The 27,778-nt window shown below is 36.8% G+C and overlaps 1 protein-coding gene across 13 annotated transcripts in view; it reads right to left on the bottom strand.

Moving 5' to 3' along the window:
- The window catches only part of FOXP1 (forkhead box P1), a 636,434-nt gene that overhangs the window by 10,000 nt on the left and 598,656 nt on the right, over window positions 1–27,778 (bottom strand). For 10 of the 13 annotated variants that reach the window (XM_088134345.1, XM_088134341.1, XM_088134343.1 and 7 more), the window contains 7 exons: window positions 27,669–27,756; window positions 22,014–22,097; window positions 12,553–12,754; window positions 12,369–12,448; window positions 11,686–11,787; window positions 7,040–7,161; window positions 4,195–4,264 (listed from right to left, as the gene is read on the bottom strand). In XM_088134345.1, the coding sequence (XP_087990471.1) occupies window positions 4,195–4,264; window positions 7,040–7,161; window positions 11,686–11,787; window positions 12,369–12,448; window positions 12,553–12,754; window positions 22,014–22,097; window positions 27,669–27,756 (748 nt within the window). Of the gene's footprint in view, window positions 1–4,194; window positions 4,265–6,463; window positions 6,634–7,039; window positions 7,162–11,685; window positions 11,788–12,368; window positions 12,449–12,552; window positions 12,755–22,013; window positions 22,098–27,668; window positions 27,757–27,778 lie in introns of those variants that run through there. The other 3 variants (XM_088134348.1, XM_088134346.1, XM_088134347.1) reach the window with 3 other exon arrangements.

The following is a 27,778-nucleotide window of genomic DNA, read 5'->3' as shown; positions in this document are numbered from 1 at the left end:
AGCAATTACTGAAATGCACGTGCAAGCCTCACTTTTTCCCACATACAAATATGTAAGAAAACAGGTAAAGCAGAGAAAAGGCAATAGTGAAGAAAGTGGTTATTTAATGGTTATCATTTTGTGAAATTTAAAGAAATAAGAAAATGAAGGAATGGTAGTATGTGTGTAAGTGTGTGTGTAGAGAGAAAAAGAGAGTGAGTGCACAAAAACATCTCTTTTGCCAAGATTTTAACTGTTAATTATTTTAATGACCAATTGTAAATCATTCATTCTTTTCTGCTTAATACTCTGCATTTTTATTGTTTTAATATACCTTGGGTATTGGAATAGATAGAATACACATTGAATAATAAAGAAATAATATTAATAAAGAAATGTGCTGGGGAATGGAGTCTGAGGACCATAGCTTTACAGCACTTAAGACACCAACCCACATGTGAACTACCTTCTATGTACGTTTTGAATGACAGATGAATTTATTATTTTCCAACACTCTGAGAGATGGAGACAGATCTTCCTCTACTGGAAGTCCCAAAATGAAGTAATCAGTATATATTCCCTGTGGAAAAACTGTGTTACTTGAAATGGCCTACAGGAAACCTCTCTCTGGCTTCATCTTTGTTTCATAGAAACAAAATGATCACATAATAGAAACAAAGGAGAGGAACATTTAAATTATGTTTCTTCCCAAAGCAAGCCTGATACAGAGAGCAGGGAATTTTTGAGAAACTTCCTATGTAAAGTTATAGGGTTTTAGTCTTCTGGTATTTAACTTGAAAGAAAATGAGTGTATCTGATGAAACCCTGTCATCAGCTAACTGTAATCAGGATGTATGTCACAAAACATGCATTAAAAAAACCCATTTGCAGATTAGTCCTGCACTTTGGAATTTTTGATGCTGTCAAATTGGAACATCTCCATCCCTGGGAGCTTTACTGAACTTTCCCAGGTCTTTATACTCCATCTAGCTGCCTTCCTTGAAGCACAGTCTTGGTCTTTATCCAGGGCAACCTGAAGCTATTTTAATTATGTTAAATTTTTATGAAAGATTCAGAAAAATAATTTTGATGAAGTAGGGAATATAAGACTTGTGCTTCCTGTAGTGTGAGAAATAATGAGTCATGCACTTTTCACCACAAAGATAACTTGCAATTGCAGCAAAGTAATTTATTTAGTAAAAGCCAAAACAGGAAAAACACCTGCTATTTTTTCCTTTTTCAAAACCACTGGTGGGCATAGGGGCAAATTCTGGAGAGAAGCAGTTAGGCAGTAACAGGCAGATCCTTATGACATTTCAAGATGTGGCTCAAAGTTATAAATCTAGAAATTCTAATGATAATTTTCCTCCTCTAAGGCTGTGATTCCCCCCCCCCCCAAATCCACACTACACTAATTTTTTCCTAATAGTTTCACTTCCAGGTGTTTCTCACATGCACATCCAAACAACTTCTTAAATACCAGAGAGTGAAAAAAAGCAATATGCATTTGGTGAGAAAACAACTGTAAAAGGGACCTTCTCACAAACATTATTTTGATGGTTTCTGCTTTTCTTTAAAATGTGTATTAATCACTAAAGCCAAAGGTCTGGATGGAGCTTTCTGTCTCTAGATAGAAAAAAGAGGACAGAGTTTTCTAAAATGTTAGTTTTACCTAGAAAAAATGCAGGTGCTTACAGACTTGAATACTGTAGTTCAGGACAGCACCCTAAGCAGAACATACAAGCGGTTAAGGACAGAAGAACAGGATCAGAGATCTCTATTCATCCCCATGGTTTCATTTCCTGATCTTCCATATCACTACAGTTGTTACTCCCTTCGCTCACTACTAGAACTGCTCCTGGTAAAAGAATCTGGGGAAAAGCAAAAGGAGGGTTTCCCAGAGAAATTTTGCTTTTAGGAAACTAATACAGGAGACCACTATCTCACCAATAGGGCAAGAAGTAAGGGAAATAATCAGAAAAGGACATTTTCTCTGGCTTTGGACGATACTGTTGGTTAAACCTACAAGTAAAGTTATTGTGTACTGAATTGCCCACCAATCAAACAAGTGAACCTGCTTGCTTAATTAGCTGTGTTTTCAACAGTGCTTTGAACAGAGATGCTAAAATGAAACTTGGCGTAATTGTTATTATTGGAGTCCAAAGTGGCCACCAATTGGTGATGAATGCTAATTTCCTATGATATACCAGCCAAATAGTTGTTGTCTGTAACTTCAAACAAAACACTTATTGCCTTTTGCCACAGACAGTTCAATCACCAAATGTAGTACAAGACTGCTTAAAAGCTATCCTTACTAAATTAGGGTTTCTTTCAAATGTGTTAGGCCACAAATGAAGGCGAACAAAAGAGAGAATCTGGCATTGGGTCATAAGCTCATTCTAATATACTGTTTCTTCATATCCTTCAAGGATGAACCCAGTCTCAAATTAAGTCTAGTTTATATATGTGGTTTACTTTTCTCAATTTCAGTGAGAAAGGGAGTGATGACTGGACAAACAAAGAGAGTCCACTTTTTCTGTATTTTGCTCCCCTTAACTTTTATATTCTACAATATAAAGCTAATTGCCAGCAGGATATAATGCTGAACAGAATTGTACTGGCAGTATAGATTTTATTTGATCCTTCTTTGTGTACTGAGTCTGATATGAAAAGCTCACTATTTCCCATTGTAGGGATATTTTTTTAAAAAGTGATGACACTGTAATAGGACAGAAATTAATGTTATATTATCACATAATATAAGAGGATGGGGAAGATGACGACAACAACACATGTTTTAGAACTAAAAACATGAACTGTTCAGTATGATAAGCATATTAATTGAAATTAGTCACATAGCTAACACAAGCTGAAGGAATACCGGATCTCTTCATTTTTGCCTTTCAGCCTCATGAATGCAAAATGTGCTTGTAATCTTAATGCTATTCCTCAGATGAAGCTTGTCTTTAAAAATTGCACTCCACAGGACTCAGGGGAAAATAAGATCCTAATGAATGGTATTTACAGTTGCTTCATTTACACATGCTTTCATTTGCTTTTCAGAAGTTACTACATAAATTAAAGTAATAAATGAAGATGTAGGTAGTTACTTATTTTGTAATCAATCTACTTTGGTTTAGAAGGTGAAAGTCTACCAAATTTTTCCAAATATGGTATATTCTCATGACCTGATTTCAAAACAGGCACCATCACTGCCTCATTTTTTTTAATATATTGGCCAAATAAAGCTTAAGAATCTTAATTCACCTAAGCATTTTTCCAGAGACATGCTACTAAAGTCTCTCTGTGTCTGTCTCATAATTAATGGGGATCTTCTATTAAAAAAAACCAGTGTCTTTAATTTACTATGTTTTTAATCCTTTAATAACAAGAATTTGCTGAGTGGATTATAAGCTTAATTAAGAAAAAAACTTAAAAGTGGTATAGTAATAATAATAAACACTTAAGTGGTAAAATACATGAATAAAGAAGGAATACAAAAATAAAAATAGATAAAAGTCTAAAGTTAGCTGAGAAGCATTTCTCTTAGCACTGATACCTGTAAAAATAATTTATACAGTTGTTTCATTTTTACCTGCTTATACAAAGTTGTAACACTTGCTTAAAATATATAAATCCTGACCCACAACACAGATTACCTAAATATTTGCTCAAAAGTATTCTTCATATCAGCATCACAAAACTGACATTTTTTTTCTTCACTTTTCGTATATAGCAAGGTTAGTTATTTAACAATTTAAGGAAGAGTCTTTGAAGAAGAAAAGGAGGATGTGGATGTGTGTGGACGAGGGATCGACGTTCCCTTTAAAGCCACGAACAATAGAAGGTCATGTGACACCACATCCTATCATTCAGCACATTAATAGCTGTGCTAGAGTAATTACACTTGTGGTATTTTTGCCTCAAGTGAAATTCTGAAATAAGAGGATGGAAATTATGATACTGCTGATAAATATTAATAAGTGAACTTTTAATTTTTTTGCCACAATATTCAAAATGCTAAGCATCTAGGCTAATGCTGAAGCAGCCTGATATGTGTTTGCCTCCAGGGACCATGATGCTTTATGCACTTAAGAAAAAAGTTTAACGGAATTAAAATTTAATATCTAATTAGAGCAAGGCTAATATATTTTGAAACGAATACAGAAGGCACACATGCCTATGTGGTGTGTTTGCCACACTCATTAATCTTACCTGTAAAGCAGCATTGAGAGGTGAGCAGTAGGTGTGGCTGGTCTGCATGTTTTTAATAAGCGAAGGGTTTCTGCGCAAGGAAAATATATTGGAAAAGAAAAAGCATAAAGTTAAACGCAGTCAACTGTTGTACTTCAAGGAAATCAGATTATTTCCTATATCACAAAACCAATATAATAACAATAATACTCTTATTTCCTCCCCAATGTTTTTTTTAAATTAGGTAGTTGCTTAACTAAAAAACAGAATGCTTTTTCTAATGAACTTCACCACTAAAAGGCAATCATTCCTTTTAGACCGAAATGTTTTAAGTGCCCTTAGGTTGTCTCCTGAGCTATTTACTGCTGTAGAGGTCCTGTAGTTGTAAAGAGAGTTGTCTTTACAACTCTCTGAGCAGCAGGTGTTCACGGGGTATTTTTCATAGGACCAAGAAAACTTTTTTCTATACCCAGGGAAAGAGCTGCATGTATCGCTCCAGACGAAGCGATGGGCATGGATTGCTGAAATGTTCTTTAGATTTCTTGTGATTGGGAAGACAGGAAAAACAGGTAAACACAAGTCTCTTAAATATTTGCAGGACTGTTTTTAGTATATTCTTTTCCTAAATGTCTTATAATGGAAGGACAACCCAGTCATTTACGGCGGGGGAGAAAAACAGACCCCCGTATCTGAACAGGCCCAGCTCTCTGCTTACAGGAAGGAGGCTATTATCCAGACAAGCCTCCTTACTAAAAAGAGGCTCCCCCTGAGCAATGGCTGAGCCTGAACACGCAACAGTCAATGCCCTGAGGAAGGAGAATGGTTTTATGTGTTGTATGAACGACTGAATAATCCCATTGTACAAGATGCAGAAAATCCAACAGGATTACCCATCCTCAGCTGAGAGTGACTGAAAAGGAGGGAGCCAAAAATAGTAGTGAGTCATTCAGTGAATAAGTGGGGAACTTTCACCACCATGGACTTGCAGGAAACTGATCTGACAATTCAATTCACTCTGGTAAAAGCTCTGGTGGGTCCTAAGTCTCAAAACTGGGATTATTGTCCCCTGAAATGGTATCTAAATAAAACTACCCCACCTTGCCTATCTATGTCCACATGAGCATTTAAGGACTACTGCTCCTTTTACAGAAGTTGAGAAACCAGAAGCATTTGCTAATTGGGAGTGCTGTTTTTCTCATCTGCCTATACTTTGTAAACTACAGGGCTGTTCCTTGAGAAACTGTGAGAATACGATCTAATGTTTAATGTAATAATAACTACCTTGTGTATTATAACTGAGCACCTAAATACTGATTGTTGTAAAAAGGGAAAGGGTTGAGTCCTAACATACTGGAAGTTTTTCCCATTCAAATAAATTGAAACTAACTTAATTTTAAAACTAACATCAATTTCAAAAGGATTTAAAAGTAATCAACACATGTATAATCCTAAGCGTGTCTTTTTCAAAGTTAGTTTCATTTTATTGTGTCTAATAGGGCTTTTGTTCATGACTGCAAATCATTTTTTTCCCAAGTAAATCTTAAGAAAATAGTAAAGAATATAAACATCAAAATCTATTACTGGAAATCCTCCATTTTTTTCCCTGAGTAAGTTTTACTCAACTTTTAAAAAAGCAATGCTCAGTAGCCAGTGGACTCCACCTGATGACAACTTCTCTCGGAACTACTAATAAGAATGCTAACCCTCAAAGCTTTAGAGAACAAGAGAAAATATTAGAAAGAACCTGAATGTGGAAGGAGAAGGGCTACTCTGTCCTCTACTGAGAATCTGGCAGCCATATTGTGTTTTTGAATTAGTCCAGAAAAATATGAAAGAAGTAAAATATTTGAACAGAGTTTTCAAATATTTTAATGCTTCCATATATATATATATATATATATATATATATATATTTTCTGTATTTAAAGAATATAGGGGAGGAAAAATGACTGAAAAGATCTATATATAACCAGCCTAACATTGTATAATTGATTATAACATTAGCTAATGAAGAATATATCAGTATCCTTGCATTGAAGCAAATATGACTTATAAACATTTCAGAAAATGTTAGCGGAGGCATTTTCAAGAAGCAGTGCAATGCATGTACAACCATGACATTTAAGTTGTTGTTGTTATTATTATTGCAGCAAAGGCAATGCCACTATTTTGTGAAATGCAAGTCTACATGAGATGAATATATCATGCAAAGCAAAAGCAACAGAAAACAAAAACTGGGGAAAAAATTAGCACACACACATACACACACAAAGCAAGTAAAAGCTCTTACTGTGTAACAAGCTCGCCAAAGTTTTCATCAGGGCAGAATTTTCGAGGACGGCCTCGCTGAATATGACGGCCACGTTTAAACTCTTCATCATCAACAGTCCAAAAGGACCCAAACTCATCCTCTACTCTGATAAAGCACTTATGCAGGGATAGGTTGGTGCGAATAGCACCCTGGGATAAGACCAGCAGCAAACGAGATGAATTGGAAACAAAGGGGCATGGGATTGGGGAAACAGAACAGACATCAAATACAGGGAAAAGGAAAAAAACAAAACAAAACAAAAAAAGAAAATAAAATGCAATAAGCATAAGCAAATGGATTGTGAGGGTTAATATGCATTGCCACCTAAAAGCTACTAGCATGTGATGCAGAACAAACACCAAGCAAGCAAGGGCAAAGGGGACTGCTGGGCATACAAATGGTAGTGATGAAATGCTCTCTGTTGCTTCACCTTGACTGTCACAAGGTGAAACTCTCTGGGTTGATCTAGAACACCATCTAGCAGCCAAAGCTTCTATGTTAAAACTGTAAGCATGATCCAAGCTAGGCTAAGAAGTTCAAACATGGTGGACATACCCACTGATCTTTTGTGGCCTTCGTTTTTGGAACTCTATTTCATCCACTGTCCATACTGCCCCTTTAACGTTTTCTACTCGCACAAAACACTTGTGAAGGCTAAGATTATGACGCACTGCATTCTGCAGCAAGTATAAGAGAGAAAACATTGGGAAAAAAAAAACTTTCCATGAGAAAAAGAGTCTTAGCATTCTCCATGAACAGCAGCATTGTCAGCTGGCAAGTCCCCTTTCCCTCATCCCACCCTCCACACTGGACAATATATTTATAACTTGTAAGATTTGCAAAAGAAAGACTGTGAAAACCATCCTTTGAGTCCTTTATTAGGAGTGATAATTTTAAGAATAATTTAAGCTTGGCAATAACACAACATTACAATAACTTTACACTTGTATATTACCAGGGACTTTTATTCAGTATTCAATCAGTTAAAATAGAATAGATATTTTCTGTAAGAATAGGGCTCAAGTACGTATATCCTCTTCTGGAAGAAGGAAAACTACAAAGAAAAATAATTTTGTGCAACTGCTGAAAATTTAATTGTTCTTATTATATTTTCATGGCCTAGAAATTTAAGAAACATGAAGTAGTTCTATACACTAATATCGTGGCAATCCATTTTGGAAATCTATCCAACCAAAGCCTGCTATGATTATATTCTTGTTCTTCACCACATCTTCCAGTATGGAAGATAGCTTCTGTTCCTGATTACTGGAGTTGGAACCATGAAGCAGATGACTTTAATATCCCATAATATTCACCATCTGTGGTACAAACATTGCTATTATTCTCAAAATTATGAATCTAGTCATGTTTCTGATAATTTCAACAGTTTAATCAAACCATAATGGTCTTTATGATTATTTATTAAATTTGTACACCGCCCAGCTCCCGGTAACTCTGGGCGGTTCACAGTTTAGTCTTAGGCTGAATTCACACAAAGAATTGTAAAATCCTCCATTATACTGAAGCTCATGACTGCTTTATTACGCTTTTGTCTTATTCTTTCAATCCCTAGCACTGGATTTATCAACTTTCAAGACAGTATTATGCTGGAAATTTAAACAGCCTTAGATATGCCTAAACTGATTATGGACAGATTTCTAACAAATTCTACTTAAAGGTACAGTCATTCACAACTGATACCCAGTAGAAAAAAAGTAGGCAAAGAATATGTAGGTTGTTAACTCACATGTACCAATAATCAATGGGGAGGCTAGTTTACAAGCATAATGCCAGAGAAATATATGGACAGATGTTTAAATGTAATGCTATGTGGGAAAGACCTTGGAAGACTGGGCTGAGAGATGCTGCCTAGGGAATGGTCCGATAAAAGACTGCACAGGCTGCAGCTGGATAGTGGGTGGGGCAAGAGGCTCAGAAGAGACCCTCCCTAGTTTCTCAGGCTATAAAGGAGACGTGGGGGTGGGGGAGGGATTGTACTTTCAGACTTGCAAGATTCTCTTCATCTAGCTTTACAATAAAGTAGAATTAGCTCATCTAGCCATGTCTCCCATCTGGTCTATCTACTAAGGCTGACATTAAATAAATAAAAACCAAGTCCCTCATTCACAAATTCAGGTCTACATAGTGAAAGGCATTCCAATCATGACTGTCTACATTTACTGTGCAAACTAAGGTTAGGCATAACACATTTATCATATTAATTAAAACAGTAGAGGGAAGTCTGAGCCACATGGGGGAGGGGATTCCAAGAATAATTTGATATTGCAGTTCCACAGCATAACTAATTTTCTCACCCTTGTAACACATCTGTTTCCTCAAAAGAGGCTAAACAGACAGTCCATGTTCTCAAACAAATGTAGGGATGTATCTATTTTTGGCAGAAAGACAGTTAATAAATCACCAGAGAATCCTGTAATTATGTAGGTTGAAACTGGTGAGGAACCATAAAGCGAGTTAGCAACTTCTGCTCATGACAAAGGAAAATCCAAGTCTTCAATGAAATAAAACCCATCCCTAAATTCCTACACCACCATTTCTACATATGTAAGGATTTTGGCTTATTTCAAATTATTTCATTTTTGAAAACATGTTTAAGAATTCTTCCCAGGCTACTGTTCTTTAGTCAGGAGAGGCCTGCTAACAGGGTAGTGCGTGTGTGTTAATAGGAGGAGTGCTGCACCCAGAACAGCATATGCAGGATGGGGAAGAACATGGCAGATCAAATGCATTTTCAGATTCATAAGAAAGGAAGGGATTACATTTATATTGCAATTCCGTAACTGTCTGTAGGAACAGAACCAGTGTAGATTTTCAGAATCCCTTACAATGCTTTTGTTGATAATAAAAAGGAAGATTTCTTTCTCTCTGTGAAGCAATGCTTTTTGAATAGTTCCTGAAGTATGCAAGGGACATAGTCACTGAAGGAAGGCAGAATTGCAAGGGTGGGAGGAAGATGTCATAGTTGGCATATTTATTTCATTATATATGAAAAAGAAAACAAGACAAAATGAATGCTATTTACCCTCAAATAAAACTATATTTAATTGTCTAGTAATCTGTCTGTCAGTTCTCCAAGATGAAATCAGTAAGAGCTTATACTCATTTGCTCCGAATTTCAATTGGTCCAAATAAACTTTGTATGATCTGAGCTGTGTTCCAGAAGACCTGAATTACATTCACAATAATTGCATGCCAAATCTTTAGACTGTTCTCAGCTATTAAGGGACACAAGTATTCCTGGATAACACAGTTTCCATGGATCCTTATAAATACTATGTCAAAATCTAAAGATACTAGGCTTTGGGCAGCTGAGTTCAGAAATACCTGTCTCTGCCAAAGATTTATATTACATTTTTGGTTTTGAGTAGTAATTATTTCCAATTAGATCAGATTTTGCAACCAAGCAGCAAAAAGACTATTATTTTCCTTTGATCTTTACCCCCATCATCAGGGATATTGAAGCATTTTCTTTTCATTTAGCTATCTCACTAGTCATCTTCATGTACACATATATTTATAATAAAGTGTTAATCACTGAAAAGAATCATCATTTGAGAATTCAGTTGGATGTAAACAGCATCAAGTTTTCCTCTATAATACTATTGACAGTATAAATATGTCAAAGTATAGAATAAGAATTTTTCTCTTTCAGATCTGTTGTTTTCCTCTAGAATAGAAAAAAAAATATCTTAAAGCAATATTCACCATGTGAATCTGGCGCCAACACTGAATGTTAGATTGCAGAAACTTAAATGAATGCTTGTCTTTTTTTTTTGGAGAGATGTCTGAAGACTAACGAATTCTGCTCTGGGGATATGTAACTAAATCATACAGATGACACCTTTCAAAATCCTATCCATGCAGGTTAAAATGACATTTGGTCAAAGTGCAGTGATCACTGATCAGATCTAGCTGATTATGGAAAAAAAACAACTGGCATTTTAGGCTCTGTGAAATAAGAAGATAACTTGCCCAAGGCCATCCAATGAATTTAATTGCCATGATAGTGGTATATTCATGACGACGATGATAAGAAGAGCAGTAAAATATTTGATCTAGGATGTTCCATGCCCAATTTCAGGACACTTTCCATACCCACACAAAATTGGCAGAGAAGTCCATGTCACTTGTTATCTGCCTTGAACAGAAGTTCACTGGAATTAAGTCAATAGATATGATCCAGAAGAGAGTATGTTTTTCCTTTTTTTCTGGCAAAGTTTTAATTTCAGAATAGGATCTAATTTTCTATTTTGAGTTGTCATTTAAGTTTCTTTCCTCTTCCTCCTTCTCCTCAAATCAAAATTTGAACTTTCGGCAACAATTTTTTTAAAGGAGATAAAACTTCTGGAACCATGAGAAACTAGTAAGTGTGTACCAATGATGTTTACTTCTTTAAAAGCTATTTTACCAAATTCCCCAAGGACTTTGGAAATTGAAGGAGGGGGAGGGATAAACAGCAGTTTGAGATTTTAGGAAGAAAGAACATCTTGGAAGGAAACTGCAAAAATATTCAGGTGCCAGGTGTGCCATTCTGGATTGCAGCCAGATTAAAAGAAAAGAGTATTCTATAGGAATTTACGTACATTCAGAAATTAAGTAAATGGAGCCAAACTATTGAAATTTAAAGCACCAGGGGTATTTGTTAAATCGCTAGCTTTAATATTTTTATTGGCTTGTGACTTTACTGCTGTGCCCAATTAACCTGTATTGTGCTTCATAATAAACTAGCAAATATTTTTAGAAGTTGGCATATTAATTTAAGGCAGGTGTATCAGTTGGCAGGCTGTAAAGCTAATTTTCTATGAATCTTTGTAAAAGCACTTTGTGATTTTCACGAAAAGATTGTATACATAAAGCCACCAACTGATTAATCATCCTTTCCTCTTGTATCTTAGCAGCTGAAATATTTCACTGCTAGGAGCAACTATAGAGATGGACTAGTAGTTCAATCACAACATGCAGGAAAAAACACTAATAATAGGTATTCAAATCGGGGCATTTCAAAGGCAGACTTTTTTTTCTGCCAACTAACAAACTGTTTGTGCAGGTAAGAGGTACCCTATGTGTATCAAAACAACTGATCTGTATTTCAAAGTCCACAATTGGATATGTCTGTGGTGTTTTCTATTCTGTACATTCTAAATTGTAAAGCAAGAACCATACAAGGGAATACAGCATACCTTCCACGTTGCTGCATTGCGTCTGAAGTAGGCAAACATACGTGTGAACCAGTTGTAGATTTCATTTAGTGTTAGCTGCTTTTCTGGAGATTCAAGAATTGCCTGTAAAGCAATTAAAATGCAACAGTGATCAGAAATACGCTTACACATTTGTTTGAATAAATAAAACAAAATGGAAGTCAGAGCAAAATAAACACTTGCACTAAGATGGAAGTTTAGTGGTTGTACTTAATAGCTCAATGGCAAAACTGAAAATGAAATTATCTAATTGTTTTGAGTTTTATTTCTGTTTCCTTACAGAAATATTAATTTATTAGTCATTCATAGAGCAGAATCAAAGAAAAATGCAAAACATTTCACTAGCTGATTAAAGCTTAGTAATTATTTTGAGCTCAGATTAATTCTAGGGATCAGAGATTACTATAGCTTGTGATAATTGACTTGCCATCTTTAAACAGGCTCATTTTCAGTGTTGTGTGAAATGAATTTCCTAATAATCACATCGTATTGTAATACTTAATCAAAAGCAATTATGGTATATGTATTGCAGTTGTGGGGAGGAAAAAACCCATATAGCAAAGGTGTCAGCATGCCTGTATTAGCTAATCATCTGTTCTGCCTATAGCAACACATATATGTACAACCCTGGATCTAAGCAGGCTTTTAGGGATGGTATCACTTACCTGCCTAATTAAAGATGCATATGTAAAGGGTGGCCTGACTTCTGCATTCTTGTAGAATTCTTGGTTCTGCGCAATATCTGCTAAATAAAGGAGAAAAGTCCTCATATTAGCCATGGCTCATAGTTTATAAGCTGTATTTGAATGAGAAGAACGAAACATTTTTTCTATATGGCTATCTAGTTACCTGAGGAGATGGGCACATTGTATTTATCAGAGTACCGCCTTCGGATAGGCCCAACGTTGTGCATGCTGGTAGTAGTGATGACAGAAGGTCCCTGGGTAACAGGAGTGATGGGTGCTGTCGGGGTGGTGGGAGTATGAGGTAAGCTCTGTGGAGAAGCCTCTGACGCAGTCTTTGAAAGCGTGACATTAGAGACAAGATTCAACTATTAAAACAGAAAAAGAAACCAATTTAGTTTGTTAACAAACACACTGCCCCCATTCTTTCCCCATGCACTGACATGGTTTTTATAATTAAGACTATGAACGGCAGATTGAGAATCCTTTGGTTCTTGTACGGCATGGAAAAAAAACCCTTCTGTAATATAGTGATCAAGGTGTTAGGAGTAGGACTGGGGAGACAGTTACACATCCTCAACTATGGAAACTCACTGGCAGAATATAAATCAAAGTAGTAAGAAGTATGCAATAAATTGATAAATAAACAACACATTCATAACTTTGTTCCCTACCTGCTCAATGCCTTGCAGTAGAACCATGATAATGTAGATGGATATTACAAGTTTATTGAGATTATGTAAGCAGATGCTTCAATTTTTGAACACTGTATGAGTAAATAACCTGATGAAGCCTTGTTTTTCCATTTATAAAGATATATGAATGATTGTGCAACAATCGCTTTGTGAGATGGGCAGCTATATAAATGTGATGTATAAATAAAAATAAATAAAACAAATATAGCTTTAAAGTGAGGCTATGAAGTAGTAAGTGGAGCCTACTGCAGATGAGTTAACCCCAAAACAGTGCAGGTTTCATTAAGAAAAAAAGCCCTAGAAGCAAATTGATCAAATATTTACTTTCCACACTATAAGAGATTAATCTTTTTAAAAAATCTCTCTTATCCTGAGTCACAGTACACAATTGGCCAGTAATAATTCTGGCAATCTGAGGCTGTAATCACAAACATCCTTCATTGGAAAGTGGTCCTTTAAAAACACTGATATTTCGGGTCAGTATGGAACTATTGATTTTCTGGCCTTAGGAAGAATTTAAGGAGACACAGCTTTCCTCAGCCAGGCATAACAAACAGCACCAGCCAAACTGGCTGCTTCTTTAGAATTATCCAAGTTGAAGCTAGAGAAGACATTCCCTCCTTCACACCCGCACCTTCTCCTCTGCAATGGATGCAGCCTCTTTTAGAAACAACCAAGAAAAACATGGGGATACCTGCATGTATTTTCATGCCCAAACAGTTCTGACCCTCAACAACATCACGAAGGTTGCAGGCATATGTTCAACTTACAAGGCCATCCCACTGAAGTCAGCGGGTCTTTCTTCTGAGAAATTAAGTTACAGGATTACATTTGAAATCTGGGAAAAATAGCAGGTCTTTCTTTCAGGCAGTTAACACACACACAAAAATGCCTAAAGTACTTTAAAGTATTACAAATTAAAAGAATACGTATTGGATCTACACAACCAGACTTCTCATGGACTGATAATTGCAGAAAATTGCCTTTAGCATTCAGGATTTAAGAATTTATATTGGTGTCACTGATGCTTTCTTTCGGTTCCTTGAGGAAAATTAGCTGCATTATTTTAAGGTAATTTTCTTAAGAAAGTATACAAAGTGTCCTATGAAAAGACAGCAACTCTTTTTCTAATATCTTAAGAATTGTTGTTATTGTTATAAATAACAGTTTTAAAATTTAAATGTTCTTTTTGTTTCATCTATGGTGTTAGGGCATTTTCATGAGAAATAATTAGTTGAAAAAAAAAAGTTGTGACCACTGGATTCCTTATTAATTTTCTTTCTGTTGATTTAACACAAACAATCAATAATGTCTCTCACATATGTTTTTTTGTTAGAGTTACCTGGATATTTTACAAATAATATATCTTCTTATTTGCACTCTAACTTGAATACTTGAAATGGGCTGGGTTACAGAAAAACTAAACAAAATAAATCGATATATAAAATCTACAAATGTTCACATATAAGAGAATAAGATATCCCCAGGTAATCACCATGACAAGTCAACTGTCAGGAAAAAAAAATGCTTAACTGAATCATGCATATACATTTTTACTTTGGTAATGCAAATTTTGTATCGGAATCAGATTCAGAAAAACAGACTGAACCAAGCTCTCAAAGCTATTTAAAGGAAATTATCATGATGGGTTGACAGAGATGGAGGGAGTAAATAAATAAAACTTCTGGAGGGTAGACAGTAGGAAAGAACTGTTAGTCCATGTGAACTCAGAAGCACTTGTTTGGCTGATGTCAGCAGACAACCCTATTCAGGGATCAATATAGCTACTATCAGAATTCAGGAGGCGCCTGAAAAAGCTCTCCCATTACTGGGGGAGAGGCGACACAACTGCCCTTACTCCAGACACTTGGGATACTTAGAATTGGGAAGCAGAACTTGAGAGTGTCCCTCTTCATTCCATTTTCTTAGGTACACTTCCTTCTGACGAACTGTTCCTTCATTTGTGCATATAACAAAGAACAGCATTTCATTAGCAAAAGCAGCAATGGGGTGGGGGCGGAGGACACAGATTCCTCCCAAGCTCTTTTTCTTTTCCGGCTATTATTTGCGGCCAACAGCATCTATCTGAATGTCTGTGTATTTCTGGAATGTAAACATCACAGGGGGAGTTAAGAAAGAAAACCAATCCTCACACAACTTGATAGAGAAGAAGCAGAGAAAGGTGGAGTGATAAAATTAATTTGTCGAAAAGGGATTTAAAAAAATAAATAAATTCTGATTTAGAAGATGCTTTTCTACCCATCAGATGCCCAAATGACAATGGAGTATTGAAGTATACTATGGGAATGTTGGTCTGGAACTTTTATCTTAGGCTTGTCTCAGGTTCTTATTGTATGATGATTTTGCTTTCAAAACAGTACTGCAGTGACATGAGATGACAGTCACAGACTTCGAAATGACCTATGACTGCATTCTCGCTTGAAAACACAAGGTATCTGCCTTCAAATACTAACTTATGCAAAAAGGAAAGTGCAGATAGGCTATCTTACGTTCTTTTATTTGGGAGAACTGGCTGATTGCATTTTGCTACGCCCTTCTGGCATCCATCCATCCATCACATATGATAAAAAGCACGGGAACAACAACAATGCAAAGTCTCACTAAGAAATTGAATCTCCTCTATTTTATCTCTGCTCTTAAAGTGGGCGTTTTAAACAGCATAAGCAAATCTGAATCAATTTCCAGTGTTCTTGCACTGCACACACTCAGAAGATTGGCTCTCCTGCTGGAAAGAGCACAGATACTGTTTCCTCATTACTGTTCAAACCACTCAATTTCAAACAAGTTCAATTCTGTTTTTACTGTTTAAAAGCTTAAACATTTAATCTGTTTCTACTAGGAAGCTGGGGGAGGGGGTGGAGGCCCAAAGGTCAATGTTCTCCAGTTAAATAATTTGAATTGAGTTAAATTTCTTGAGGCAGTCAGGGTAGGTAATACAACTAGAAATAAACACAGAAAATGAAGAAGAGCAAAGGGGGGGGGGCCCAGCCTTTAACAGGCTTGACAAATGACACTGTGATTCACACCCACTGCTAGGCTGCCACTAATAAGCTACAGAGGAAGCAGCCAATCTCGGCTAATTACCAGATAAAATTGTATTGTAAGGACTCTAATTAGGAGATGCTTATGGAGGTGATCTAATGATTAAACACTACATCCGAATGACCCTACCGTCAATGTGCAGCGGTGTAAGATGTCACTGGAATATTTTGTAGAAACAGTAATTTTATTTCAAGGGGAAGGGAGAGGCAGTAATATTTGTAATAATGGCTACGAGGTAAACTCATTAAAAGACTGTTCCTAGAGGAAGACTGTGGCTCTCAGCATCTGTGGCCGTTCCAAAGCAAAGTGCGAAATCTTGACAGAGGAACTGCAGTCAAGTGGAGAATCTCTGCCTGACCTCTGCTCTTGCTATTAATTTGCAGGAAAACTAATGACACATATACATATTCCCACAACATTTTTCTAATTGCTAATTTGCTAAAAGAACCTAGTTCCCAAATTAAACCTGACTGCAGTCTGAGGGGAAAGGGGTAGTAGAGAGGGAAAGCAGTGGGAGCAGAAACCCAGGGAGCTTTGTGCTTCACCAAAGGTAGCTGCTGAATAGGCAGATGGAACATGCTAATGAAACCATGACTTGTCACTTACTATGAAAGTTTTGCTTTTCGAGCTCTTCTGTAAGGATAGCCTCTCGGAGTTTCCACAACAGAGTGCAGAAGAGAACATTTTACGCCAAGGACACTTGATAACGTGCTGCTTTCACTGCCTCAAATACAGATATCAGTTGTGAACTGGAGCAGAACTACGTCATGAATGGTTTTGTTGCAGTATTAAACTACTAATCTCATTATAATTTATTAAACATTCATTGTTTAAACAATCAACAATGAAAAAGGCCTACAGTTAACTAATGACTATTTTATGGGGCAAAGATCAGAAATGGCTAATGATAATAGAGTTTATTTTCTTGATTAACGGGCCACATACATTTATTTATTTAAATAAATTTCTGCTTAAAAACACATTGCTCGGATTTGAGAAGTGGTTGATAAAGACTTTTCCCATGCAAGGATTGCTGCAATTTATTTTGATGAAGTACTGTGTTGCTAGAGGCTAACAGAAGTTACTAACAGAAGCAAGTTTTTGAGGCAGGCTCTATTACCAGTGGCCTTATGCTCTGTTGGTATCTTCAGTTATTACAGTAAGAACTATAATTTTTGGACTGTAAAGGATAGAGAAGGAATTAACAAGTAATCTTTCTCTCTATTGTTAAAAAAACAGTTGTCTTTGTGTTCTGCTAGGAACAAATTCTATACCAGCAGAAGAATATTCAGAAATATAAATTAGTTTGCTTTTTTTGTTTCTAGAACATCTTCTATTGTGTTGCAATTTTCACTACCAAAGGGCTTTAACAATAAGGTATGAGATGTGTACTAATGATCATACATTTTTATACTTGCTTTCTCTCTCACACACCCCGACACATGGATACATATATACTATTATTGTATTACAATGCACGAGCAAAGCTATCCATAATGCACATACTTCCTTTTCTCCAAATTCTTATTTTGTTGTCCCTTTAAGCCTGCACTAATGCAACTTGAAATAGTCATTCCCTACCTGGCCAGCTGAGCATTTGGAAAGCTAAAATAATTTGGAAAAAAATATGACAAAAGAAATATCTTATTTGCATTAAAGGTAAGGTGAGGGGGGGAACCCTCAGCCCTCCCTACTGCTCCCTGAACTCCTACTGAATGGGAAACACACTATAAATATAATTTATGTTTTGTTTTTAAAATAGCTTACATTGGTCTAAGACTGAAAGAAATGTACAAAACCAGCAACCAAGCGGCAAGGAAGATAGCAGGGGACGTGTGGCATATTCTTCTGTGTAAAAATCCAGCAAGCTTTTCTGAGGCCATCTGTGGTGCTTTAAGCCACGGATTTCTCCACCAGGGGTGCTCGCCCTCTTGCCTGGGGCTGAAACGGTTCCTGTAATGGGGTCTTGGGAATTGTGAATTGAATGGTCCTACTCTCAGTGAGGCCCTGAAAGTGGATGGGTGTCGGGACTGTTAGATTTCACCCATGAACATTTTACGTACAAATCTTTAGAAAATATATATATAACTACATGCAACACAAAATTTGGCAGGCAGTGAACACTTAGCAGGTGTTGTTATTGGCAGGGATACTAAAGGAAACCCAAGTTGAAGAGTGGGACTTAATGAAAAACAGTATATAAAAACAGCTTTTGTGTGTTGCATTTACAAATCTTTTTTTTTTTATTGCTACATATCATTATTTTTCAAACTATAAAGTACAGCTATAGCAGCTAAAATGCTCAGTCATTACCTCACAGTTAAAAGGCTATTTTTAATGCTTTGTTTTTACAGTTGCTAAAAACAGGATTTCAAAACAATCCTAATTGCTGTGGTTAGGGTAAAGGAAAATATATAAAAAAATAGCCAACAGTTATGTCAGCTCTATAAAGATGAATGTATTGCCAGGTATGCAAAAAAAACAAAAAAACAAAAAAAGCCAAAGAAAGAAGAATGCAGGAGTAGCAATTTGTAGCTATGCAGTGCCATCTAATAGCATCTGGCCCTTACTTTTCCTCTACCATCTCATCAGCAGGAATGCTTGAAAATAATGGATTACTGCATTATTACGTTAGAATATAAATGCTTGCGTTTCTGTCACATATACATACATACATATGGAAATCTAATGAGAGCGCCCATGACAATCAAAAATACCAGTGTCCAGTACTGAGGTAGTTTTCTAATTATATTGTGCAATGCTTGGACATAAATGGAGTCTCACTTCAGCATATGAAGATAAACTAGGCTGAGTAGAGGAAATCAGGAAGAGCCTCTCCTCACAAAGCCATGAGGACACGAACACAGATAGTTTTCAGCACCACAGCAGTGGCGTATATGGTATTCTTCATGGGAATGTTTGGGGCTATTTGCAGAATCAAACCAACTCAACTTGGATTAATTACTTCCCAGGGCCAGAACGCTCAAAATGTGCCATATTGCGTTCCGACTGAACACTGAACACTCAAGACATTGCATTCCGTGGAACAATCAACTCTAGATGTTCTGTTTCATGCACTCCTACGTTTGATCCTGTGAGAAACACCTATGATAACCAAATCATATTCGACAAAGGAATTCATTGCCCAACAAAGTTCTACCTGTCTTTGAGATTATTACGACTATTTTAAGGTAGGCAATGCTAGCTTTTGAAATTCTCACCAACTTTCCCCTGATCCAAAATGACCAAGTTGTAATTTTAAATCCCAGGTTTTTTAAATAGAAAATATTAAACTTAACTTACACCTTACATCTGGTTAGGAGGAGAAAAGAACATTAGTTACAAGGTGTAAAGAGGATCGTGTGCTGTGCTATTGGTCATCAGCTCTCTTCTAGCCAGAATTATATGCTGCTGAGTTTAAAAAGGCCAGACATCGACTCTGTGATACCTGTATTATTCTCCCCCTGTCCTTGCAGGGACAGCATATATGCAAAATACTATATTTCTACATTTTATAATTAATTTTTGAATCCTTCACTTATACATATTTTAATAATTTCTGATTTATCTGATGATATCTGTAATAAAATTTCCTATATTCAATAAATGAAAAGAAGGCTGTTTCAATCCAATAACAGAGTGTCACACAATATAGTCCTGTCAGGCACCAATTTTTACTTCTAACGTGTACGTTAAAGGATAAGGATTTATAATGCTGCCTATGAACGAAACCACTTTTCATACACAAATGTGATCTTTTTTTTCCAAAGGGTAATACAACAGTACATTTACATAAACTAATCCAAACAATCTATGTATTTGACAATGGCAAACCTCACACAGACTGCCTATTGTTGGTTTACATCTTGGAGTTCTTTATGTTGGCTTGTAACACTGCCCTAGCTGTCAAAGGTTTGACTTGGCCTCTAAATAAATGGTTATACAAGTGCTGTGCAGTGATATTGGACTGCTTTGGAAAAGAAACCTGCTGTGTATGAATTCAAAAGCTATTAATTTTTCAGTCAAAAATATTCATGCCTATTTCTTTTAATAGAGAAACACTGTGCTGAGCAACTGAGAGATAATGTTGACTAGTGGCACAGCATTTTCAATAGAACAGTTAAAAATAAATTTAGTGGGAGGCCCCATCAAAGCTATAATTTTCCAGAATGTAAAACATTTTTAATACTGATCAAGACAGTGCATCCTTCCTTCCCTTTGGTCCATTTTATTTCCTTCTGAGCTGGCCCACTTATTGGTTGTGCAGCAGTCCTTACTGTGGGATCTCTAATCGGTACTGCTAGTGTTTATTAGCAAAAATTCCTGAATTTTGAGTAGTGAGCACTGGAAAACTGACTAAACTGTTCTGGCCATATTGCACTTGCCTTCAGACAGATCAGAGGGGAAATGGGCCTTCAGATATTTTCATCCTGCAACTGACATTTGGCCATGCTGGTTGGTGTACCTTCCTTTGGTATGTCTTTCTGGGGAGGAAGATGGAGGGATAATAGTTATCCACAGCTCACCCTCCGAAGTACACCATCTGTTGCAAGATTCTAGTACTGAAATTCTACTTAAAGTCTCACATTTGGTATGAGCCAGATGGTGCTCTGCTAGAGAACTGTGAGGGAGGTAATCCAGGGCTCTGCAAATCATTTGTAGAACAGTTCTAGCAATGAATGGAGCACCACTCGCGTATGCATCAAAGTAACCACATCCTCCTGAAGGTTTGGTATGTAGCTTTGAGAGTTTTTCCCAGGTTGTCTGTACATGCATCTGTTGTTTGCCGCCAGTACCAGCTAATGTATCTTCTGTGCATGCACAAGGGAAATCCTCAAAGTAGTTGTCCCAAACCTTTGTGAGGATGCAGTTGTCTCAACACTTCAAGTAGCTTTACTTCACTTGTTATTCAAAGTACTTTTTCCAATGATTTACACTCTCCTAGGATCTACATGCCTCTTGATGTGACTGCAGAAGTGCTGCTATTATCTGTTAGAGAATTTAGGAGCACATTTGGGGATGGATCCATGAAAAGAAAACAAAATAAACGTATTTCATATGGTCCAAGCTGTCATGGAAGTTCCAGATGTTGGAAGATAAGGTTACACAAAATGAATCTCTTAGCTCTGCCTTATATTTTAAAAACAATCACACTATTTTTACCACTCAAAAAATACTCTACTCCACAAAAAAAATCTGCACATAGATGTATTAAAACAGGGAAAGGGATCAGGGATTTGAATAAAATGCTCTATCTTAAATTAAAATATAATTTACATATCAAAATCAAACTTGCTTATCTTAAAAGCTAATGCCCCCCAACCTTTTAAATATGAGGTTTTTAAGGTTTATTCCTCTCCTGATAATAGTTATCGTTGAAAGAGAAAAAAAAAATTGCAGTACACATTACAGACATAAAACAATTACTTTGCACCTGTTTTCCTGGAAAAGACATTATTTTCCAGTTTTCCCAGAAATCAAATCCTTAACTAGGTGGACCAGTAGAAGCTAAGGGAAGCCCCTCTGCTAAGAAATAAGTAGTGGACAGGCGTGTCAACCAAATTATGGGGAACACCCTAGTCTGCTAATGTTCTAGTGAATTTATTTCCTGAATAATGTTCAAAAAGTGTGCTGTTATCCAAGAAAGCTAACAGTACAATAAATCTTAGTTTTTAAGATGCCACAAGGCTATTCATTATGTCGTGTTCATTACAACACAGACTAACCCAGCTATCTTTCCACTGACGGTCCCTGAGTAATAAAGGGTTTGCTAATCTTGTTATTTCAAAATGGCCTGCATTTGTGCTGCTCTCTCAGATAGAAAGACATGGTGGAGGCAAAGCTTTATTTACTCTGTGGAGGTACTTACAGGCTGAGGGGCAGCTTTTGGTTCAGTTGATTTCACATGCAGGTGGGTCATCATAGCTTGCAGGCGCTCCTTGTCTTTTGCCAGCTGAACAGGAACGAGAAATGTAAACGTGACTTTTGTGAACAGAATCCAGAATGGTTCTTCTCTATTTAAACCCTGGCACGGTAGCTGGCGCATGACAGGAAAAGTGCATAGCATTACTTCCCTGTGACTTGGAAATGTGATAAGACCCCTCCCTGCCATTTTTTAAAGCAAAACAAAACTTTTGGTGGTGGGTATCAGCTTTTTGCTAAGATGCATTAGAGGTCTTGACTGAAGGAGGTCTAGACCTTCAGGCTCCAGGGGGGTTGCTGAAGCGATGAGGGAGAAAAAGACACGAAGGAATTGCATTTACTAACCAGCCCTCTCCACATGAATGCTAGGAGACAAACCGCAAGGGACTCCTAGGTGACTTTAAAAGTTGCCTCCTCCTCCTCCTTTTCTTAAACATCCCACTCCATACTTTTTAAAACTTGGCTACATACCCTCTATTAAGGTATGAGGCTGAAATGTAAAATGTTAAATGAACAGTGTCAGCTTTAGGGAAGGGGACAGGCAACCATTTACAGAAGGTAAATGTTTGTTCTCTTATAGAATAGATTACACTTCGGTGGAGAAAAATCAACAAGCTTTCTTTTTCACATTTGCTTGAAGCTAGGAGGATTGTAGCTGAGTATGGTTTTTTGTGACCCAGTTTTGTCTTTTAGTACAGATTGGGTGATGCACTTATTAAAATTGATTTGTAACTCATGAGCCAACTGGCATGAATTCTGGAGGTTGTTCTCCTACTGACCTGTGGTTTTAAACATAAAATACAAGTGTAGCTCTAGCCCCTGACAAAATTCTCTCCCACACCAGCCTTTTCATTCTATTGATGAAACATCCAGGCAGGCATATTGATATGACTCAGAACTCTGGTGTACTGGAGCGACAGAGAAGCCCCAGTAAATTAAAACAAAAAACAAAATCAAAAACAAAAAGTTAAAATATCATGTTCCTTTTTTTCAAGAGGTTTTTCAAAATGCTTTACCTTTTTACAGTCTCACAGATTTTAAAAGTGGTAGCTCATACACCTAAACCATTTACTAAAACGTAATAAAAAACTACTTGATGACTCAGCACCATTTAAAAAGTATTATTTCGCTGTCTCCAGGGGCAGAAAGAGAAAAAGAATCTTGCATGTTCCCTATGAATTCTAAACTTTCCAAACTAGAGACCCTCCACGCATAGATGGAATCATCCATAATACTCAGTCTTAACAGTACCAGCAAGTTTCTAATTCTTGCCACTTTGACTGATTCAGGAAAGTGATAATGCTTCCATAATCAGCAGGGCAAAAATCCAGGATGAAGTCCTAATTTTCCATGTATTTTACAATTCTATGTCCCATTAGCTCCAGCCAGCATGGCAGCGGGTGTGGGGGATGGTTGGTATAGTCCAACCATATCTGGCAAACCCACATGGTCTATTCATGCCTTGGGGTTATTATAATGCATTCATGGTTATACTCCCAGATGCGCATGAGATTTTGCTGTGGTTGACTGAGGTATGCACACAGGAGCATCCGTGTTTGTGTATGTGTAAGAGAGCGAGAGAATGAATGAGAATAGGGCCTGCTTTATGGAAGTTTAGTGGCTACAGGAAACACTGCAAGGTAAGAGTTGCACTAGATACCTACCTACTTGTTTGAAGTGGCTGACCCAGTGACTGAATCATTTTTCACTATGATACTGCGAACTGCCAACTAAATTACAGGCCTAAAAAATCTCTCCTGTGTGAAACTTATTCCTCTGGCCTGATATTATTGCCTGATTCAAATGAAGGCTTTTTTTTCTGAGTGAAAATGAGAGGAAAGATAGGAGCAAGATATGAATATTGTTTTGTGCCCAGTCCTTCTGAAAAGAACTAAGGCCAAAGTTTAAATGGATCCAGTATTTTGGAATCCAGAATTTTCAAATTCCCATTGGGGAATTCTTCATCTGATCAGAAAATTGATTAGGTTTTATACCTCGCCCAACTATAAACTATTACCAGTTGCTATACAGTAAATCAATGTAGGATGGCAGATCCATTGTTCTGCTCTTGAAAAAGAACATCAACTCTCTTATTATAGTGTTATCTTCCTTGAGGCTAAAACTAGGCTCCATTACTCCTTATGCCATCTAGTTGGCATACAAAACATGCTGGGCTTAATAGGAATGAAGATACAAAAATATCCTACCCAATTCAGCATATTAATAACATGAATAACCTGATTAACAGATACATCACAAATGCTGAATTCCTAGAGGAAACTATGGCCAACTTGCCCAGCCAAGCTATCTTATCATAAGGGTACATACCAGCTCCTCCAATAAAATCAACATACAGGTAGTCCTCAGTTAACTACCATTTAGTGACTGTTCAAAGTTACAATGGTGCTGAACAAGGAAACTTATGACCAGTCCTCAAAGTTGCAGCTATCACAGCATCCCCACAATCACATGATTGCGATTTGGGTGCTTGGCAATCAGCTCGCAATTTCAACAGTTGCAGTGTCCTGCAGCCACATGATCATCATTTGCGACCTTCACTGCTGGCTTCTGACAAGCAAAGTCAACAAGGAAAGCCAGCAGCAGATCACAAATGGTGATCATGTGATGTCACGCTTAACGACTATGTGGGATTCGCTTAAGAATCGCAACTGGGACTGCCAGAACTGTGGTCATAAGTCGGCATGGTCATGTGATGTTGCGCTTTATGACCGCGTTGCTTAGCGATCGAGTTGCTAGTCCCAAATACCATTGTTAACTGAGGACTACCTGTATTAAATACTGAATAATATGATTTCAACTATAATTTCTGTTCCTAACCATTTTGAAAACGTATAGCTTGTAAACCACTTTCATGGTGATTATTTATGAAATTAATTTTGCTACCAATCCCACCCCTGCTATTATTTTGGTGGGATTTCATGTCATACATTTTCTTCCTTGAAATCCTCCAAAGGTATCTGAAGGTGATTTATGATCATCTTCCCTTCTGTCAACTTGAGATGCTGAGCACAAGGAGCAACAATGACTGTCCCAAGCTGTCCTGCTGCAGCTCCAGTAGCAATAAAAATACTAGAACCATCACTCCCCTCCTCAAAAGAGGAAAAAGAACAACCAAGCAGACTGGTATATTTGTTTGATGTGGAATGGAAGAGGGAAATTGACAAGGCACTGCTTATTTTGTCTGGACTAGCAGGTGAGAGCTGCAAGCAGTCAAGCTAGCATTTCCCTTACAGGACCTGAACTTCAGGAGTTAGGAGGAGGAATGAGACAAGTGTCCTAAGCAATGAGTAAGCACAGCCACAGCAACTCACTCCTTCCTTCCTTTCAAAAAAGCTTCACATATAATTGCTGGACAAATAACATTACATTTGAACTAAGTCATTATCATGTAATAGAGTTCTAGCCTATTTCTCAATGCCGTTCTACATACTGGTGTCAAATATGAACTTCCAGATTCTTCGTTCTGGATCCACGGACACCTTTTAGGCCATAGCCTTTTTGTCAGGTCTGTCCTGGGCTAGTAATATTAGTCCCTGCATCCCACTGTTTACTAGCCATATAGATGTTGGAAGAAATCTTGCAGAAATTTGGCAGGGAGCTAATGCAAATGTCTTCTGCTAGGAAACAGCTGTAATGCAGTCTAGTTTTGGCTCTGGCATGACTACAACTGGAAAACAGACCTTGACAGTTTTTGATTGAATTTGTACATCACACTAGGAAGAAGATCTTCTACCCCTGCAATGGTCCCAAACTGGAACGCAGGTAGTTTTATCCTATGGCATGTGGAGACTGACCCCATATATGGAAATGGTCAAAATAAGTTAAGATCTTTAGCAATCTGTAGAATAACAGCCCTGAAATCAAAGACTGAGTCCAAGTGAGATATCCCTGTAGTTAAGCATATCATCTTTCTCTTTCCTTCAGCTTTTGGAAAAATAAAATTGTTAACAGGAAGGAAAGCAAAGTTTATGGAGTTTACTGCATTCTCTGCCTGGGTCTCCTGGAAGACCTCCATTTATTGCATCAAAACTGTCACAGGGCAGAATAAAGATAATGACACAAAATCAATTTTACTACTGGATAGTGATTGGTAATTGGAAACTCAAATATAACTAACAACAGGATAATTCATTAATTGGACAGGGACTAATTTTGTACTTCCTTTAACCCCCTATCTGTGTTCTAAATTCCAAATTTCATTCAAAGCTCTCACTACTTATATAAATTCCATTTATATACTTACATAAATTCCATTTATATGAGTAGTGAGAGCCTTGAATGAAATTTGTTTTTATTTAAGCTTGAATGAAATTAGTTTTTCCTGAAAACTTCTAAAGAAAACTACCTGCGTTCCAGTTTGGGACCAATGCAGGGGTAGAAAATCTTTTTCCTAGTGTGATGTACAAATTCAATCAAAAACCGTCAAGGTCTGTTTTCCAGTTGTAGTCATGCCAGAGCCAAAAGTAGACTGCGTTACAGCTGTTCTACAGCTCTTAATTAACTGTGTTGAAATACTGGTATTTGAACATTGTTATATTTGGGATGGGGGGCGGGGGGCGGGAAGGCTTTTCTTAAGTTGCATTGGGGAGAAAGCATATCATAGACATGACATGACAACAATTTTACAGGAAGTAAAATATAGGTTATGGGACCAAAAAGATATTCAGTTTTGAGATAAGAAGATAAAAGGGATTTTCAAAAAGTAAGTTATGATATAAAATATCAATTATAATTATCAGGAAAAGTAACAACAAAAAGTTTAAGTTGATTTTTCTTGAAAATTATTTGAAGCTCTGAATGACTAACTCAGTAAAATTCCAAATGTAATTATCTTCCGCAGTTAGCCCACGGCTTTCCATATATCTCTACAGTGTCATCTTGCATACAAAACAGGACACATTTTTTGAGGAATGGTAGCTATGTAATGTACAACATTCTTTTAATTTGCCTTCTTTGGCTGTCCTTTTGCTTACTGTCTTTCACACAAAGAAAGTTAGGCCACGAAAAGCATTTAGGCATATTCAGACAGGGTGTGAGTGCGTTTTTAAATTTCCTTATATTAACGGGTTGTAATAATATAGCAATTGCACATCTTTATAAATTCTAATTTTATTCCTTTAACAAATCCATTAGAAACTGATTATATGTAAATAGATTGGGGCACTGACATAAATCAGGGTTTTAAATTATAATAATAAAGTATATGATAAAAATAATGTTCTAGGTCAGTGAGTAAAGTCATTTACAATCTAATCTTGGTCAAGATTTAAAAACCAACATGGGCTATTTCCACCCATTCTGTACACCGTGTGCATGCACATTCATCACCAAACCAGACTGTGAGTGTAAGACATATTCAACATGTACTGATAATTGCAAAGAATTTAGTGCACTCAAGCTTCAATTTCTTTTTAAAGTTATAGCAAAGAGGAAGCCAAGCTACAATCTCTGCAATAGCATTTAGAAATTAATCTAGTAAATTCTGAAAGCGCTTTTTCAAAGTAGAACAGGGCAAAGCAAAACTCTCTCTTCTAGTGACAATTTATACTGAGGCAATATTAATATAAAATACTGTTTTTACCTGCAACTCTAACTGTTGTACAACTTGCATCTGTACTCTACACTGGGCTGTACTTCTATCATCCAGCGCGTGTTCACTGTTGAGATGTCTGTAATAACATATAGAAAAGG

This window comes from Python bivittatus, unplaced genomic scaffold (genome assembly GCF_059951505.1).
Source record: "Python bivittatus isolate LINGU-HERP-01145 unplaced genomic scaffold, Pbiv_v1 ctg000080_np1212, whole genome shotgun sequence".
In the NCBI taxonomy this organism is placed as follows: Eukaryota; Metazoa; Chordata; class Lepidosauria; order Squamata; family Pythonidae; genus Python; species Python bivittatus.
Note: the sequence above shows the minus strand (reverse complement) of the source record. Positions and strands in the feature narration are given on the sequence as shown.